This window comes from Montipora capricornis, chromosome 6, assembly GCF_036669925.1.
Source record: "Montipora capricornis isolate CH-2021 chromosome 6, ASM3666992v2, whole genome shotgun sequence".
Taxonomy (NCBI): domain Eukaryota; kingdom Metazoa; phylum Cnidaria; class Anthozoa; order Scleractinia; family Acroporidae; genus Montipora; species Montipora capricornis.
Genome location: NC_090888.1, coordinates 24,719,007 through 24,736,506, shown reverse-complemented (window position 1 = coordinate 24,736,506; position 17,500 = coordinate 24,719,007). Strand labels below are relative to the sequence as shown.

Sequence of the window (17,500 nt, the reverse complement as noted above, 5' to 3'; positions counted from 1 at the left end):
GACGTTTTATTGATGCTTTGATAGGCTGTTAGGCTCATGAATTATTAATGCATTTTTGAAAGATCTTATTATGTAAAGCGCTAATGATCTTTTTATTGTAAATAGCGCTATATAAGCAATCAATTATTATTATTATTATTATTATTATTATTATTATTATTATTATCATGAATTATTAATGCATTTTTGAAAGATCTTATTATGTAAAGCGCTAATGATCTTTTTATTGTAAATAGCGCTATATAAGCAATCAATTATTATTATTATTATTATTATTATTATTATTATTATTATTATAAATATCGCTTGATTTCCTAAGCTACTGATGGTTAATGAAACAACGTTAGCACTTCCGAAGAAGCCTGAAAAACGATCAGGATTGAACGTTCTCGTCAGAAAGTTTTTACAGGTTTCTTCACAGCTGCTCACAACTGCTTGACTTATTTCATTAGCTGTGATGGTCTCTTGCTTTGAAAATTGCTTACGTAAGAGCTTTGAGATAAATCAATGGAAAGTAGCATGTATTCTATCGTTTGCGGCTACGGGTTAGTCAAAAAGGCTCACTTTTCTCTTACGCATGGATTGCAAAATACAAAGTACTTTCCGTGCACTTTGATCTTTGTGGTTATGAATTCAATATCCAATCCAATGTCTTGTTAATTCTGAGTTCCTGCATAGGAAATTTTTAACGTTTATGAGATGTTAAACAAACAGAAGAACAAACAAACAAGAGAAAAAAAAACCTTCTTACCCTCTTGAACGTGCTTTGAATATCTGCAATCGTGTTTGCATACTCCTGTTTGAGATCATCCGTTGCCTCATTCAGACGGGCTTCGCCAGCTTTTACCTTCTCTGCAAGAGCGATTGCTTCGTGGGAAAGTTTATCCATCTCTTTTCTGTACTTAGAAGCAGCTTCAGCTAAAGATAAACACTTGTGGCCCTGATGCTTGAGGGTCACGCAGTCTCTGCAGACAACATGGCCGCAATTTTCATCAAAGAATCGGAATTGGTCGTTGTGCTCTGGGCAGAAGGCATCACTTACAGCTGCCAGCTTTGGGTTGGCTTTCAAGTCCTCCAGAGAGACGACGCAATGGTCACGAGCCACCTTTTGGCGTGTGTGCAAGCGGGCTGCATCCTTGCACATGTACTCTTTGCAGTCCAAGCAACAGGAAGTTGCAGGATGTTTCTCGTTATCACAGATCTGACACAGATGTAAATCGTCATTTTCTTTCTGTGGGAGTGTCAGTAAGATGTCCAGTAATGCAAAATTCTTCGGCAGAGAGGCTACCCCAGTTGGGGCATAGACGGTGCTTCTGCAGGTTGGGCAATTTATGGCGTTTTTCTTGAGTAGACTCTGCAAACAACTTGTGCAGAAGCTGTGGCCACAGCCAGGCAGCAAACGAGGACAGTGCTGTTGATCATCAAACTTCTCGCGACAGATTGAGCACTCTAGTGACTCGGAAGACATTTTTTCTCTAAAAGTTAAGAAAATAAAAACATCTTTAAATCGAAATACAAGAAAGGCACGTCACGCACGTAAGTGCATTTTTTTGTCAGTTCCGATATTTACTGAAGAGTTTAGCTAGCGAACCTCTACAATCATGCATGGGTATTTGCTGATAATTGACTCTCTTCTTTCTTTGCTTTCCTTTCCTGTGAACAGCCATTTCTAACTAGAAATGTACATAAGAAGTTGTTGCTGTTGTGTTTTATTGAAAGCTCCCGATTAAGGTGATTCCTCAGAAAAAAAAAAAAGAAGTTGCCAAACGATTTTCTTGGAACTTTTTCTAAATGTTCCCTACGAATCCCTCTTTTGAGAAGTAAAATAAAAAAGATAAGTCACCGTGCTTGCTTAAGAGATATAATGGGCCAATCTTACCCCATTGATGCATGTACTGATACCAATCACGCGCGATATTTCTTCGGCTCAGGGTACATTTTGCCGTGGCTAAACGAGAAGGTTTTTAATGTAACACTTGAAAAAAACGCCTGGTTTATGGAAAAATCACTCAACTTGAAACGACGTCGACCCAAAACGTTCCTCGAGTCTTTGTTTTCAACATCATAATTTATATCTCTGGATAAAGGGCTTTGTGTACGTTTTTAGATTTGTCTTTTTGCGTTCCGATAATTTGTTTTTTACACTAAAATTATGCTATAGAAAGTATAGGTCGCCGTGCTCGTTTAAGAGTAAAACACCATCGTACCTGTCTATCTCGATTATCGTAGATCAAAACAACAAAATTCGCAATGTTCAAGGAATGCGCACGCTTATTCGCAAAGAGTTCTGAGTCATTAACAACTTCTCTCAAGTGTTTTGAGAACTGCTTCAGTGTGTATGATCGACTTACGCCATACTTACAATGTTGCAAATTGGACTCATTTATAAATATTGACACACCAAATGTGCTGTACAGGATGCGCAGTGCAATACTGAGGAATCACCTTAAGGACGTTCGCGGTAATTGTTTGTGCGCAACGTTACTGCGCAGGTAACGCGACTGTTATATGTCACGCATTACTTCGAGCATTAGTGAAGTTGAGGTGTTTAAAAAACCTTTGCAAAAACCGTGGACGATAATTCTTGCACAGCGTTGGATCAGAGAAGATCGCGATCTGTCAAAAGTGATGAAAAAGTATTTCTGAAAGTGAAGTAGACTACTGCACGACTGATATTTGCGTTGTTTTATCAGTCGTGCACTAGTCTACTTGACTTTCAGAAATATTTTTCAAGCATTACTTAAAAAAACATGGCGACAAAAACGCCGGGGAAAAAATTCCAGGCCGGAAAAAGAATGGCACATTTATTTCCAAATCATCATGAAACGTTAAAGAGACGTGAGCGGGAGGATGGAAAAGCTCTGGAAAAGGTAGCTGCTGATCGAGTAGTGGCTGAAAGTTTGGACAAACTCGTGGACGAACCGTTGCGTAAATTCAATGGGGATGTTTTTTTAAATGTTCTATTACCCTACAAACTTAAGTTAAAAATGAATGCATGTTTTTGAAGTTCTTTTCCTTTACTTCCGTGAAAATGGAGCAGTATTTTTGTCCTTGTCCGCTTGCATAGCGCGGACCTGTGTGGAAACGATTAAATTTCACAAAAACCACACTCCAGAAGGTGAGCATGACGGTAATGGAGAGACATTTTACAAAACACTAACCAAATGAAGATGACGCCTGCTTAAAAATTCGTTGCTATGCTCGAGAAAGTGGTTTTTTATTGGGTAAAAACCTTTTATCCGTTCAACGATCGATCTTCTCTTGGGTTCTAGTCCTTGGGTTCTAGCTCTCTTCCAAGAGCTTTGCAAAATCACATCAATTTTACTCGTTTAGATCATTTGTGACCTCCCTTTTTTTTTAATCATGAATCACTTACTTTACTTGATATCTGCAAAATATGATGAAATGAAAAAATTCCCACCGTAAGAAGTTTTTTTAACTTTTTCTTTCCTCGTGCCATCGAATTCTGGTAGTGGTTGCAACGGATAGAGCTTACGAAAACGCTTGTCGAGAATGAACTCTACTGTTTACGACATCCCTAGCGGCATGCAATTATCTAAAAATCCCACTCTTAAAAACCTCTTAACGGAAACCTTCACTCTAACAGTTTAATTTTATGATTTTCGATGGATGAGCAGATGAGGCTACATCTCGCTATTATGACCGATTTCTCGAAATTAAGTCACCTTTCCACTGCCATTTTCTCCGAAACAAAGTCGGTGACCCCCAATATTTTTTCATTTTCGAGTAAGCACTTTATGACCAAACTCTTGGCGAGAAATGAAGAAAATCTCACCGTAGGAAGACTTTACAATATCGAAATTACCATAAGTCAGGGGGGTAGCACTTAACTACAGAAAGACAATGGTTGCAAAGGAGGCGTTTTAGTCAAAGAGCCCTACAAAAGGGGCTGCATGGATGGTTCTATGAAGTAACTTTTTCAATGGAAATCTGACACCCCTTCAATCAGAAGGCGCATGCGCAATTAGTCCCAGTCCTCGGCCGTGCGTTTCTGTGAAAAAGAGGTAAAAGCTCCCAGGAAACGAAAGGAAGGGGCGGCTTCTTCACCAGATGGGAATGGCCCAATCATTTTTCGTAAACTATAGCATGGAATTTTTATTTGGACAAAAAATGGAACTGATATTTTGAAAATTGTATCAAAGGTGGGCCTTATGACGTCAAATTTTTTTTGAGTAATCATTTCTTTTAAATTCCATTCTACAGATTTTGCGTCAAAGCGTTTCATACTGCTGCATTAAAAAGTTGTGAAAAATATAGTTATCTCGCTGAGTTTTTAGGCATTTTCTGTTTTGGCCACGTGATTTACCAAATATGGTTGTGAGTCGAACCATACAATGGAATGTTAAATAGAACAAACTTGGCAAAAAAAGATTACTGTAGAGTTGAAGGAATTCGAGAAATGACTATTTGAAGGAGTCCATAGCAAGGGTTTGATAGTTAAGAGCCACCCCCTTGAATAACATACCGACACATATTTGTTTATGTCTTTTCTCCTTATTAATTCCTGTTAACGACTCTGAGCACACTTTGATATCGTACTTTAGTATATGCTGAAACAGTGGATAGCGTTGAAAGCGTGCGCTGATTGGCTACTCAAACTCCTTATATCCTATGTCAGTATGAATGAATGAATGAAGCTTTATTTAATCTCGGGATTGATGAGGTTGATTAGACCTCTAGCAAAAAAAATATGCTAATAAGCCTTGAGAAATAAAGAGACGGAAACCCAAAAACTTATTTACAGAATAAAACCTAAAAATAACATGACATAGTTATATACAATAAAAAGCCCAATTACTCAAAAGAACATAGATATTACATAGAATTACCTAAAACCTTAGCTGTCGGACTACTAAAACAGTGGATAGCGTTGAACTCCCACGCTGATTGGCTACTCAAACTCCCGATATCCTTTGCTATTCAACTCCGAGCAATTCGCGCGGGATTTGCGACCGAAAATGTTGTAATCTTTGCAGGAATAAACGAGTTGAAATCATCTTTTTGTGCAATATTGTTGCTATCCTAGTTGCTAGCTTTGAGTCATGTCATGCACAGTGTAATATAAAAAAACTCTGTAAATTGTATTAGTTAATAATTATTGCAATGAGCATTTGTAAAAAGAGAAGCTGTCAATAAAAAAGTCTGAGAAAAAAAAAACAAAAAAAAGGACAATGACCGTCTTTCTAAAATAGGATACGTATCAAATCCAAACTGCACTTTTTGTCAAGAAAGTCAAGAAACTACTCAACATATTCTATTTGAATGCTCCTTTTCCAAGTTTTTTTGGAATATGGTATCCTAATTGCATACTAAATAGGCTTGGAAGTTGCAGGTGCCTCTCGATACGCGACATTATGATAGGTATCCTGAAAGAGGGAATAGATTTGATTAACTACATAGCAATTATAGGAAAAACATATCTGTGGACCTGTAGGTGTAAAGGAATTAATCCTAACTTAAATCATTTCAAAAGAATTTTGGAAATCAAATATGAAACAGAAAAATACATAGCTTTGAAAACAAAAAAGACAACAAAAAAAATAGTTGCTAATACTTGACGATTCAAAGAAGGGAAAAACGGAGCACATACATGAGATTACAAAGAAAGGTAGAAATAAAAAACCAAAGCAAAGCGAATTCAGAAAAACACGACACTTACAAGATCTGTGCGGCTGTCCGGATTACAGCAACGGTTAGCATACAACATGAACAAACATATGCGAAACTAAACAATACCAGCGAAATAAAACAAAGAACAATAAGAGCCTTACAAGGGTGTTAACGATGTTTAACTACGGAGTAGGAAAACTGTTAGTAGTAGGACAAACCAAGAAAGGAGAAAACAAACGAACACTAATTACACGGAAATACTGGGATTCGTGGCTACACAGTCGCCCCAATAATCTAACTTAATGAAGGTGTGCATTTTTTACTTATCTAATTATGACACGAGCGCAAATTCGAAATCGCGGAGTAAGCAAAGTTCGTCTCCAGTTTTCAATTTTTAAAAAGTACAAGTGTATGAAAGTTTACATCTTTTTTATTTTGAAAATTCCTTGTCGCCTTTTAGGAAGCAAAGTTTTGTGACCGCCCGTATCAACGTCGTTAGGCTTGTACCAACACTTGCTGACCTGACAAATCCGTCTTTTCAACTAAAACTTCTTCCACCCTGCCAAGGGGCAATTTTTCGCGATGAACATTTTCGTCCACGATCAATATCAGACCTCCGATGGCTAGGAAACGTCGAGGCTTTAACCACTTACTCCGTTCGTGTAGGGTTGGCAAATATTCCGTCAACCATCGGAGACACCCGGCGGCAAATTAGGGTTACATCGTAGCAGTAGCAAATGATTTAGTGTGATCGGCTCCAGATCTCTCAGATCGCTGCTTGCTTGAGTCAGTGGCCTGCTGTTGAAAATTCCTTGAACTTCGGTCATCAGGGTCCTGAGGAATTCATCAGACTCGATATGTTCGCCCAGCAATTCTCGGAGGATCTTACGCACTGATATGATTACGCGTTCCCAAACACCGCCCGTGCGTGAAGCAGTTGGAGGATTAGATTTCCAAACGATGTTCTTCTGTCGGAGGAATTCGTAAATTGATCTTTGATTCCAGCTCGTTAAGGATTTGCGGCTTTCTCTTTCTCCAGCTTTGAACTTGGTGCCGTTATCACTATGGATTGTTTCCGGATTTCCTCTGTGATTGGTAAAACTTGCTTAGAGCATTGATGAAGTCTTCTGTGGTAATTTCAATGTGAACTGCTCGCATCACTAAACATGTAAACAGGCATCCGTAGCGCTTCATGTTTAAACGTCTTTGGCGGACATAAAGGGGGCCAAAGTAGTCTACACCAATGTGTTTAAAAAGCGGTCTCCTAGTAGCACTCTCTTCTTTGGTAAGTTAGCTATTAACTGTTCACCTTTGGCAACTCCAAGTTCCTCCAAAGACGTATTCTTGACTAAGATAACCAGCTCGTTGGTGATTCTGAAGAATGCTCAACTCTGTAACGTGATGGCGGTAAGACAGAATAATTGGAGGCTTGGTCTCGTACTCAACTGGTGCATTTTCTAATCTCCAACCAACTCAGAGAATTCCATAGTTATAAAATATATTCTTAAGCATATTTTCCCTTCACTGTTTGCAATTTTTCAACTGGTCTGCAAAGGCTAACAGTCCGGCACGATCTTTAAGCTTCAATGGAGGTCCTTCAGTAAACTTGGTCACATAGTTTGATGCGACCGTAAACGGGTGTCCGAATCGTTCTTCTTATAATTTTTTTTGCATTTTGGAAACCGACAGATGGGTGCATGACTACACAGAACTTGATAGTCTTGTTCGCTTCGCTCGACGTGTATTGAAGGAGATACATCAACTTCTCATTTTCGCTCGCTGCATTACACTCGATACTAGCTTTAAAGGATTTCATAAAGTTCCAATACTCTAGAGAATTGCCATCAAATGTTTGCAACTGTGGTTTGGGTAACGCAAAACCTTGCTTCGTTAGAGTCATGCGGTCCAAGGCATCAATGGACAGAGAATGATCGCGATACAACAAAAATTCTTTCGCTTAGGGATTCTACGCAGATGGTTTTGGGTGGAATGAGCGTGGTCTCCATTCATCCTGTTCTTCAAATACCTGGGGCTATGATACAACATTTGATTCTTCGGCACATGGACGGAAATTGTCGGGGACGAATGGTGGATGGTTTAAAACAAGGTTCTGTTCGCTTTCTAACAATTGAACTTGAAGACTAGCTTGTCAATTTGGAACTGAGCGTCTATAACTTGTCTTTCTACCCTCATTTCTCCCTCTTGTGGTAACAGTTTCTGTTTTTTCTTCAATTGCTCCATCTTCAAATGCTTGTTTGGTTTTCAGCGCTCTTAAACATACATTTCAACTAGACTGAGCGCGACTTCGAAGCTAGCCGGCTGTACTGAAGGAATCTTCAGGTGCAATGCTCAACATTTCGGGGACTTTATATGCATTGTCAATCCATTGTTTAACATTCGAATCAAATTCTACATTTTTTACGGCAATGCTAGCGAAAGTAATGTGCCTCATCTTCCCATACTTCGCGATGTTTGCTTAAGGTCGCCACGTACTCAAAATGAGACTTTTGAAAGCCATCAAATGCCTCCTCAAGCGCCGACATTTACGCACACACTTCTTGGACATTTCCTTTGTCTTGTTGCAACTCTTGAAAGCTTCCGTATAACGCTGTAACTTTGGACAGATAACCCGATCTTGCGTTCTTCAGGCGAAGACTTTCCACGGCGTCGGTAGAGAGCACTCTTCGCCTACGCGCGCCAGTACCGAACAACATGACATTTACGAGATCTTTGAATGAAATGTTAACAACTCTGAGCACACCTTGATATCGTACTTTACTTTACTTGACAATTAACTGAAGGGAAAAACGGAGCACATAGATGAGATTACAAAGAAAGGAAGAAATAGAAAACCAAAGGAAAACGAATTCAGAAAAACAAGACACTTACAAGATCTAGAAATTCCAGAAATTCCAGAAAGAGGGGGCCGAAGAAATTGCAGCGAGAGCGCACCCTAAACTGAACTAATCATTATCTAGAGTAAAAGCGCCTGATGCACACTGTACCACTTGAAAGTCGGTTGGTTACAGAAGGTCTGTAAATACAGGGGAAAAGGGGGGCTTTCTTAATTCTGTAAAACTGAATCGATCACTTCAATGCACCTGGAGTTAAAGTAAATTTCTTCTTAAAGCAAAGAATAAATCTCTTTAGACTAATTGTTATATGCAGAGTTAAGATACACGTACGGTTGCAGCAGCTGCATTGATTGCTTAATATTTTCTTTGTTCAATTTGCTTTTCGACTAAAACTCAAGTAGGCGGTTTGCAGAACCGAATAACCTGGATTCTGTAGCGCAGTGCGGCCATGGGCTAAATAGACTCTAAAATTGTGTATATTGTAAATGGAAATTTTCTGATAATCAGGAAGGCGACAAAATGTAACCTACTGTTACTACTCACCTGGGGCCCGTTTCTCGAAAGTCCCGAAACTTTACGGGCCATTTTCGGGTGTCCCAGTTCCTTTTGTATCTCAAGAACGGACAGGATTTAAGTCGTCAACCTTCGCAGTCCTTTTTCTTTTTGTTCCCTTAAAAGTATTTCAAAAGATGGGCTTTCCAAAACAAGCGGTTGGCGGTAAACCAAATGGCTTTTTGGGCTCGAAAAGTTTTCGGGACTTTCCAGAAACGGGCCCCTGGTTTACGAGTGGCAATGGGATCGTTCGTTTGGCAATTGCTGCTTTCCTTTCTCTATGCCTTTCCAAAGCCTACTACGCATACCTTCACTGGTACGACTGTATGTAAGACACTGTAGAACAGCCATTCGTATCCAGCCTTCCTCGCCTTTTTACGGAAAAAAAATGCGACGCCTGTAACATCTTTCAGTTTGTCGGTTTGAAGGTAGTTTATAAGGGCCGTTGATTGGAACAACGTTCGATAAATTTTCGAAGTACCATCCGACACACGTTTACAAAAGAAAAAAATTCCTGGACAAAAGGCGGGGAACCGGGGCCCGCTGGGCCCACCCCTAAATCTGCCCTTGAATTCTGTGTGGCTCTCGGGATTACAGAAACGGTTTTGCTTACTTATATCCGAAACTAAACAATACCAGCGAAATAGCACAAAGAACCGTGATACGAGCCTTACAAGGGTGTTAACGACGTACTGTGACAAAAGTAGACAAACAGCAAGCGAGCCTTAATTACGGAGTAGGAAAGCTATAGTAGGACAAACCAAGAAAGGAGAAAATAAAGGAACAGTTATCACACGGAAAATACTGGAATTTGTGGCTACAATTCTTCTCGGTGACCCAAAAGGAGTGGCAATGACATGGCCGCCAGTGCTCGGATTGTTTTAGTTTTTATCCTTATTTTTGTTATGGATTTCAAAGAGATCGCGACGAGGAATATGAAAGGTTGCGTGGACTTCCACGGGGTACTGCAAACTGCAGTTGCTACTAAGTGTGGAAAGTGTGGCATTGCACCACTAGCCTGTTGTGAGTGTGGCCATGCTTCTTGGTGGATAAGACAAAACTTCGGGTAAAAACACAACTCAGTTTTATTCCAACATAGATTTCTTCCACAACATTCACCATGTGGGCTGATGCAATCTGCCTCAACCTGGTGTTTCAAGATATCGTTACATTTACTTCCGGTTACAAGGAAATTTACATGTTGAGTTTGCACTCAACACCCCCACTCAAACACAACATGGGGTTTGCTACATTAGCCTAATAGAGTATCGAGTTTAACTCTATTTACAGGCTTGGTAAATACGTCTGCAACATTTTTGTCTGTAGGTACATAAGTTAAGCTTACAGCTCCGCTCTGAATCTCCAGTCTTACATAGTGATATTTTACATCAATGTGCTTTGATCTTTTGTGATGTACAGGATTGTTAGCTAATGCAATCGTTCCCTGGTTGTCTACATATATACAAAGGTTCTTACAAGGATGACACATTAGATCAGCGAAAAGTTGCCTAAGAAATTTAGCTTCTTGTGTAGCAGTGGCTAAAGCTACATATTCAGCTTCACATGAGGACAATGCTACAATAGATTGTTTTCTGCTTTTCCACGAAATCAGTGAGCTCTCATCACATAACTTGAATGCATAACCACTAATGCTACGTCTATCATCAGACATAGCCCAGTCTGAATCACTATATCCCACTAGTTTCAGCTGCGTTCCCTTAACAAACTTTAAGCATCTGTTATTAGTACCCTTTAAATACCTCAGCACTTGCTTAGCCATCCCATAATGCGATTTCATTGGCTTTGACAGATGTTGGGATAGATACGTCACAACATAACACAAATCGGGTCTTGTGCAAGTCATGAGATAAATTAAACTTCCAACAATTTCACGATACAGTTTTACATTTTCAAATTCGCTTTCATTGACTGCACTGGCTTTGTTAGTGCCCAGCTCGCATGGAACTGCTTTTGGCTTGCAATCAGACATGTTGAACCTTTCCAGAATCTTTTCCACAAACTTTCTTTGATTCATTTCAATACAATCCTTTCCACACTTGAATTGGATACTTAAAAACCATGATAAAACACCTAGGTCTTTCATTTTGAATCTCATCATAAGAGACTCTTTGGCCTTTTTCAACACATCAGTGTTACTACCTGCAACAATGATGTCATCGACCCATACAATTGCAATTACTAGGCCAAATTCAGTACTCTTAACATAAACACATGGATCAGCTAGGGACTGTATAAACCTTTCTTGTGTTAAATAACCATGCAACAAACAATTCCAATTCCGACCACTCTGTTTCAGGCCATATAAGGATTTCTTTAGTTTACATACAAGCTTTTGACCATTGGGGCCTTTTCTCTCATAACCTTCAGGTTGCTCTATGTATAACTCACAGTCGATGGGAGCATTTAAATAGGCCGTCTTAACATCCATCTGATGTACTACCATACCCATCTGAATTGCTAACTGCATTAGTATACGAACTGAAGTTATACGAACAGTTGGTGAAAAAGTTTCATGGTAATCTATACCTGGGGCTTGGGAGTAGCCCTTAGCAACAAACCGTGCCTTGTACTTTTCCTCCCCATTGGGATCTAGTTTTATTGCATACACCCACTTCCCCCCCACTGAGGTTCTACCCTCTGGTAAAGGAGTGAGCTCAAATGTTTCATTGTCCCATAATGCATCTAACTCTTCATTCATTGCTTCTCTCCACTTACTGGACTCTGGGGATGAGATAGCATCTTGGTAGGACTTTGGAACATTACTTACTCTGTAACAGAAATCGACTGTGCAATTTGCAGCATCATCAACTGCATTGTCAAGTTCCTCACCAGTTACATAGTCATCAAGATACTTTGGTCTAGCACGATCTCTAGTGGGGTAACGCCTTGCACTTTCCTGCCCATTTTCAGGTTTTGGCATTTCAGGTTCTGCTGTTTTAACAGAATCAGGTAGTAAGTTCACATTTTCATCAAAACTGTCAAACTTCTCAGTGAACTTGACGCATCGGATTTTCTTGACATTGTTTTGATCAGGGTAATAAACAAGAAATGCAGGACTAGACCTGTCATAACCAACGAAAATACCTTTCTCAGCCCTAGGGTCTAATTTGGTTTTGTTTTGAACATAAGCATAGCACACAGTACCAAATGCATGCATGTTAGACAAATTGGGTTTGATACCTGTCAAGTACTCATAGGGGGTTTTACCTGTTCTGGGGTTGTAACATCTGTTCCGGATATAAGCTGATGTCATGACAGCATATGTCCACAGCTGCTTGGGTAATTCTGCATCAATTAGCAGGCATCTAGCCATATCAAAAAGTGATCTCCAGGCTCTTTCAGCCGTTCCATTTTGATGGGGTGAGTAGGGAGCTGAAAGTTCATGCTTAATGTGGTTTTTCAACAGAAGGGATTTGAATTCTTCACTAATGTATTCACCCCCATTGTCGGATCGCAATCGTTTCACTGTACCATACGGTGCAGTATCAGCCAAGAATTGCTCAGTTGCCCTAACAGCATCACTCTTATTTTTGAGAAAATATACTCCGAGAGCACCTGAATAGTCATCTACAAATACCATTGCATACTTGTGACCATCTTTTGATTCTGGAGTGATAGGACCTGCTAGGTCACTGTGGACTAACTGTAGGGGTGAAGATGCACGACAGTCTGGCTCCCTATTTCGATATTGGGACATTTTCCCTTGCACACAAGTGTCACATTCAAGCTTATTTGTGGTAATTTTCATCCCCTCAACTACATTCTCTAATTTGAACACATCATTCATATTGCAGTGCCCCAGTATTTTGTGCCATACTTCAGCACTGTAAGCTCCACCACTGGGATTTGTATAGTTAAGATAATACAGCTTACCATATTTCTGTATGGAAAATTTCGTACCATCTGGGGCACTCAACTCAGAGGAATTTGGTGTCAAATTTACAGCACCTCCCTTACTGACTGCTGCTTGGACAGAAAATATGTTCTGCTTATAGCTAGGTATGTACAAAGCATCTTCAAGAAAAACTTCATGTGGGACCCCCCTAAATCATGTAGAAGAACTTTTGCTCTGCCCTTGGCAGATACAATACCGCTTGCTCTACTACCATCCGCTAATTCTATGTAATGGTTCGCGGGGTTAAACTTGTCATCAAAATTCAAAAACTTAGCTTTGTCATTAAGAATGTGATCAGTAGCTCCAGTGTCAACTAACAAAGAGTTATCTCTAATGGTATTAAAATTGTCCACAGTCACTTTGAACGCAAACGAAGCGTCCTTGTTATCATCACTCACTGTTTTTGCAGTGTCTTTCTTGCGACATACTTCCGTATTGTGAGTCTTCGATCTGCAGTGGCTGCACCATCGGTTGTTTTCCTTCTTAGGATTCTTCTTGTCCTTAGACCGGCACTCTGGCGATTTATGTCCCAGCTGGCCACAGGAATAGCATGTCACAGTGTCTTTTTGCGGTGAGTTCTTCTTTTTACAGTTCATGACGCTGTCTTCGCCAGTTTGTGATGGGGTACGTGATTTCTCCGTCTCTTCGTAGCTCCTCAGTGCGATCTTGAACTCTTGGAACTTCATCTTGTCTTCCTTTTCATCGCGCTGCGAAACAATGGCTGAAAACGTTTTATATTCCTCAGGTAAGCCTTTTAACACCATAGCAATCAAAAGGCTGTCACTGACTATCTCGTCGGCCGATTTCAGTGATGCAGCTGCAGTTTCGGCCCGTGATACATAATCCGTAATACTCTCAGCATGGCCTTTTTGCAGTGAAGTAAGTTCGGTGTAGAGCGCAAGAACACGTGGTTTGCTTTTTCCCATGTAATGATTCCTCAGTATTTGTAGAGCTTTCTTGCCATCGTCCTTCGCATCTCTCATGACCAAGGATAGGCTACGGTCATCTAAACACTGGATTAGTTGGGCGAAAGCATCAATGTTCTTGACCCTTTTTTCCTCATCTAGCTCGCCTTCTGCTAGGATAACATCGTGCAACTTGTGTAGTCGCATAAATCCAAGGAACTTAATTTCCCAAAGCTCGTATTTCGTTTCGTCACCATCAAACATCAGTCGTCGACTGGGCCCATAACCTGTTGTGAGTGTGGCCATGCTTCTTGGTGGATAAGACAAAACTTCGGGTAAAAACACAACTCAGTTTTATTCCAACATAGATTTCTTCCACAACATTCACCATGTGGGCTGATGCAATCTGCCTCAACCTGGTGTTACAAGATATCGTTACATTTACTTCCGGTTACAAGGAAATTTACATGTTGAGTTTGCACTCAACATAGCCATTCCGGGTCATGATCCTCCGGCTGAGATTACAAATGTCCTATATTTTGTGATGTTGAAATCAATCCTGGGCCGGACAGAAGTGATTTCAAAGGTGAACAAGTTCTAGCTGAACACTGAGAGAGTTTATTTACATCACTATCACCTTTTCATACATATTCTCGACAACATATCTTGGATCTAAGGCGATGCTGTGGTTCTCCATGTTTTTTTGGGCCGAGCGTCATGGCCGACGGACGTACTTCTGTGGCTCTGTGATGTGACAACTTGGCGGAAGCCGTGCTTCCCGAAACAGTTCTTTAGAGTAAAGCAAGGCAATATATAAGTGACGACAAGCTACATTAGCGAGACCTTTAGCAGTTTTTCCGTCTTTACATGGCCAAACGTGCTGAACCAGCAACAAGCTCCTCGTCTTCGACGAATTCACCATCTTCACCGAAGAGAAACAAAACCCAGGAAAACGAAATGAACAATGAAGAAGTCTTCGAGTGCACAGTTACCTTGTCACAACTCTTTGACAAGTTAAATTATATTGACAACAAGATGGAAGACCATTTCGGAAGTTTACGAACAGAAATCGCAAGTTTAAGATATGAACTAAAAGACGAAATTGAAGGTGTCAAAAACACAATAAAGGACATGGAGAAGTCGATTGAGGCAACGTGGGATGAAATCAAGGACATCCAAGAAGAGATGAAGCCTAACAGCGACGTAAGGAAACAGCTTCAAACAGATTTGGATAGTCAGAAAGCCGAGATTGCCAAAATCAGGAAAAAGCAGTCTCAACTCGATGGCCACCGCGATGAAATCGAAGATTTAGAAGTAAGGTTAGCGGAGGAGCAAGAAAAAGTTACTGCTCTTGAAACCTACTCTAGAAGAGAGAACCTTCGAATCATGAACATCCCTGAAGAACCCGTCGAGAACTGCAGAGATATCGTTTACGACATAATTAAGAACGAACTGGACATTAATGTGGAAAATATGCACTTTCACGCGGTTCATAAAGTTGGGAAAGCTCGATCTTCAACCGGCGACCGAGGAAAAGTCACCCCACGGCCAGTAATCGTCCGTTTTCTCCTTCGAGGCGATGAAGACAAGGTAATGGGGGCAAAGAACAAACTAAAGAATTCAACGAAGTACAAAGATGTTTATATCACAAAAGACTTTGCAAGGGCGATCCAGATGGAGAGGAAAATTCTCATCAAAGCGATGTTCAAAGCCAAGGAAAAAGGCTTGAACGCAAACGTTGTAAATAGAAACTTGATAGTTGAAAATTCAGTTTTCCACGTTGACAACATCCCGTCGGATCTTAAACCACCTCAATCAAGTTTATTTATTGATAATTGAACTTTTGGTCTTGCTACCAAACCAAGGGAACGTGTGCTTTACGCTAAGTAAGCACTTTCTACGATCAATACTAAGCTGAATACATGTTACTCCTTATGGATATGTACTTCCCAACCCATTATGAATTTTTTATAGTTCGTTATGAGTATTTTCGTGTTCCAATTGTGAATGTATTTACTGTTTGTTCTTCTGTATTTATTTCTCTATTCGTGACCAAAGCTATCGCTTCGCTATACAAGGTGCTAGCACTTATGCATATCTTTACCGCTTCAATAATTCCACAAATAGTTTCTATCCGTATTGCATTACAATCAACACATCTGGTGAAGATTTTGTGATCTGTTCTTTAAATGTAAGAGGGCTGTCGAACACCATGAAAAGGCGTGAGATCTTTCGCTGGCTCAAACAAAAAAAATTGCAATCTATTTTCTTCAAGAAGTCCACTGTACAAAAGAAAAAGAGAACTGTTGGACCGCAGAATGGGGGTTCTCAATTATTTTTAGCAGCTATTAAAGTGCAAGTGTCGGAACATGTATTCTGAATTCCAAATTCTTAAACAATTTTCCGATCCAGAGGGAAGATTCGTTACAGCAGAAAATACGTACACCCAAGAGAACCGAATATATACATGGGTAATTTGTACTTACGGGGTGAATAAAAACGGATCTCATTTTTTCTCTCCCTGCCTCCGTCTCGCCTTTCCCTTCATCCCCCACACCGTTACTCGTTTTTGTCCCAGCCTTCCTTTTTCTATCCCTTAGTCTTCTTCTTATTTCCAGATCCCGCTCGGCTTTTTCTGCCATTTTATCCCATGATATGTGACAGGCAGCTTGCCTTGAACTCCGACCCACTGTAAACCTCTGGATTACTTGTCCCTTTTCTTTACCACTGAGCTAACGTGTCAAGTTGCTAATTCACACCTTGAAAATGATATTTATTTCGAATTCTGGCTGACTATTTACATAACAATGATACGTAATTATATACACGTGCCGCGCCGAGCACCTACAATCGAACTTACACTTGTAGGTTACCGTTAAGAGATCTCTGTTTTACTACTCTTGAAACAACCCATCCCTTTAATAATGCTAACCGTAACCCTAATTACGACTAAAGGCACTGTTTAGGCTTAAGGTTAGTCCCTGTGATAGTTTTAGGTTTTCCAGTATTGCTGTGAACTGTGACCTGCTTTTCCTTCATGCCCCGTGCGTGCGGCACACTTATAAGTTCACTGCGTGGAAGAGTATACCACGCTTAAAGTCTGATTGGTGCATCTCTCATGGGAAACTTTCATGCAAAATTTCATTGCAATTTAAATCGTTTCATGTTTCCCTTCTTTTGAAGCAAACTTAGTGTCTTCGTAATAATCAAGATGGCTACCGAAGTAAAAGCGTCACAGCAATGGGAGATTTGATCATTTGGAAATTGTCCCTGCTTTATAGCCTTTCCAGAGTTGTGCATAGAGTGGTGCAAAGAAAACAATTTACTTTCGTCTTCCGTGTCCAAAACCTGTGAAAACGCAGTCAGTTGGCAAAGACAAAGTGCCGCATCGGGAGATGGATCTGTTTTGCGATGCTCAAGAAAAAACTGCAATGGATAGCCTTCAATCCGCCAGAACACGTATCAATTTTCTGACCGTAAACTTTCCTTGAAAAAATATTAGCCCTAGCTACCTGTGGCCGGAAAGTTTATAACCGCCTACAAGACAAGGGCTAACATCATCTCACAGTTAACCATCGCCTAAACTTCGTCGACCCAGACAAACGAGCCCACAGCAGGGAATTGAAAAGACATGTTGGGGA

The 17,500-nt window shown here is 40.2% G+C and overlaps 1 protein-coding gene across 6 annotated transcripts in view; it reads right to left on the bottom strand.

The window, feature by feature from the left end:
* The window catches only part of LOC138051838 (tripartite motif-containing protein 3-like), a 42,906-nt gene that overhangs the window by 11,101 nt on the left and 14,305 nt on the right, over nucleotides 1–17,500 (bottom strand). For all 6 annotated transcript variants that reach the window (XR_011132924.1, XR_011132925.1, XR_011132926.1 and 3 more), the window contains exon 2: nucleotides 752–1,475. Coding sequence is in view for 3 of the 6 variants with exons in the window: in XM_068898128.1 (XP_068754229.1) it covers nucleotides 752–1,468 (717 nt within the window). In the remaining 3 variants the exon portion in view is untranslated. The remainder of the gene's footprint in view (nucleotides 1–751; nucleotides 1,476–17,500) is intronic.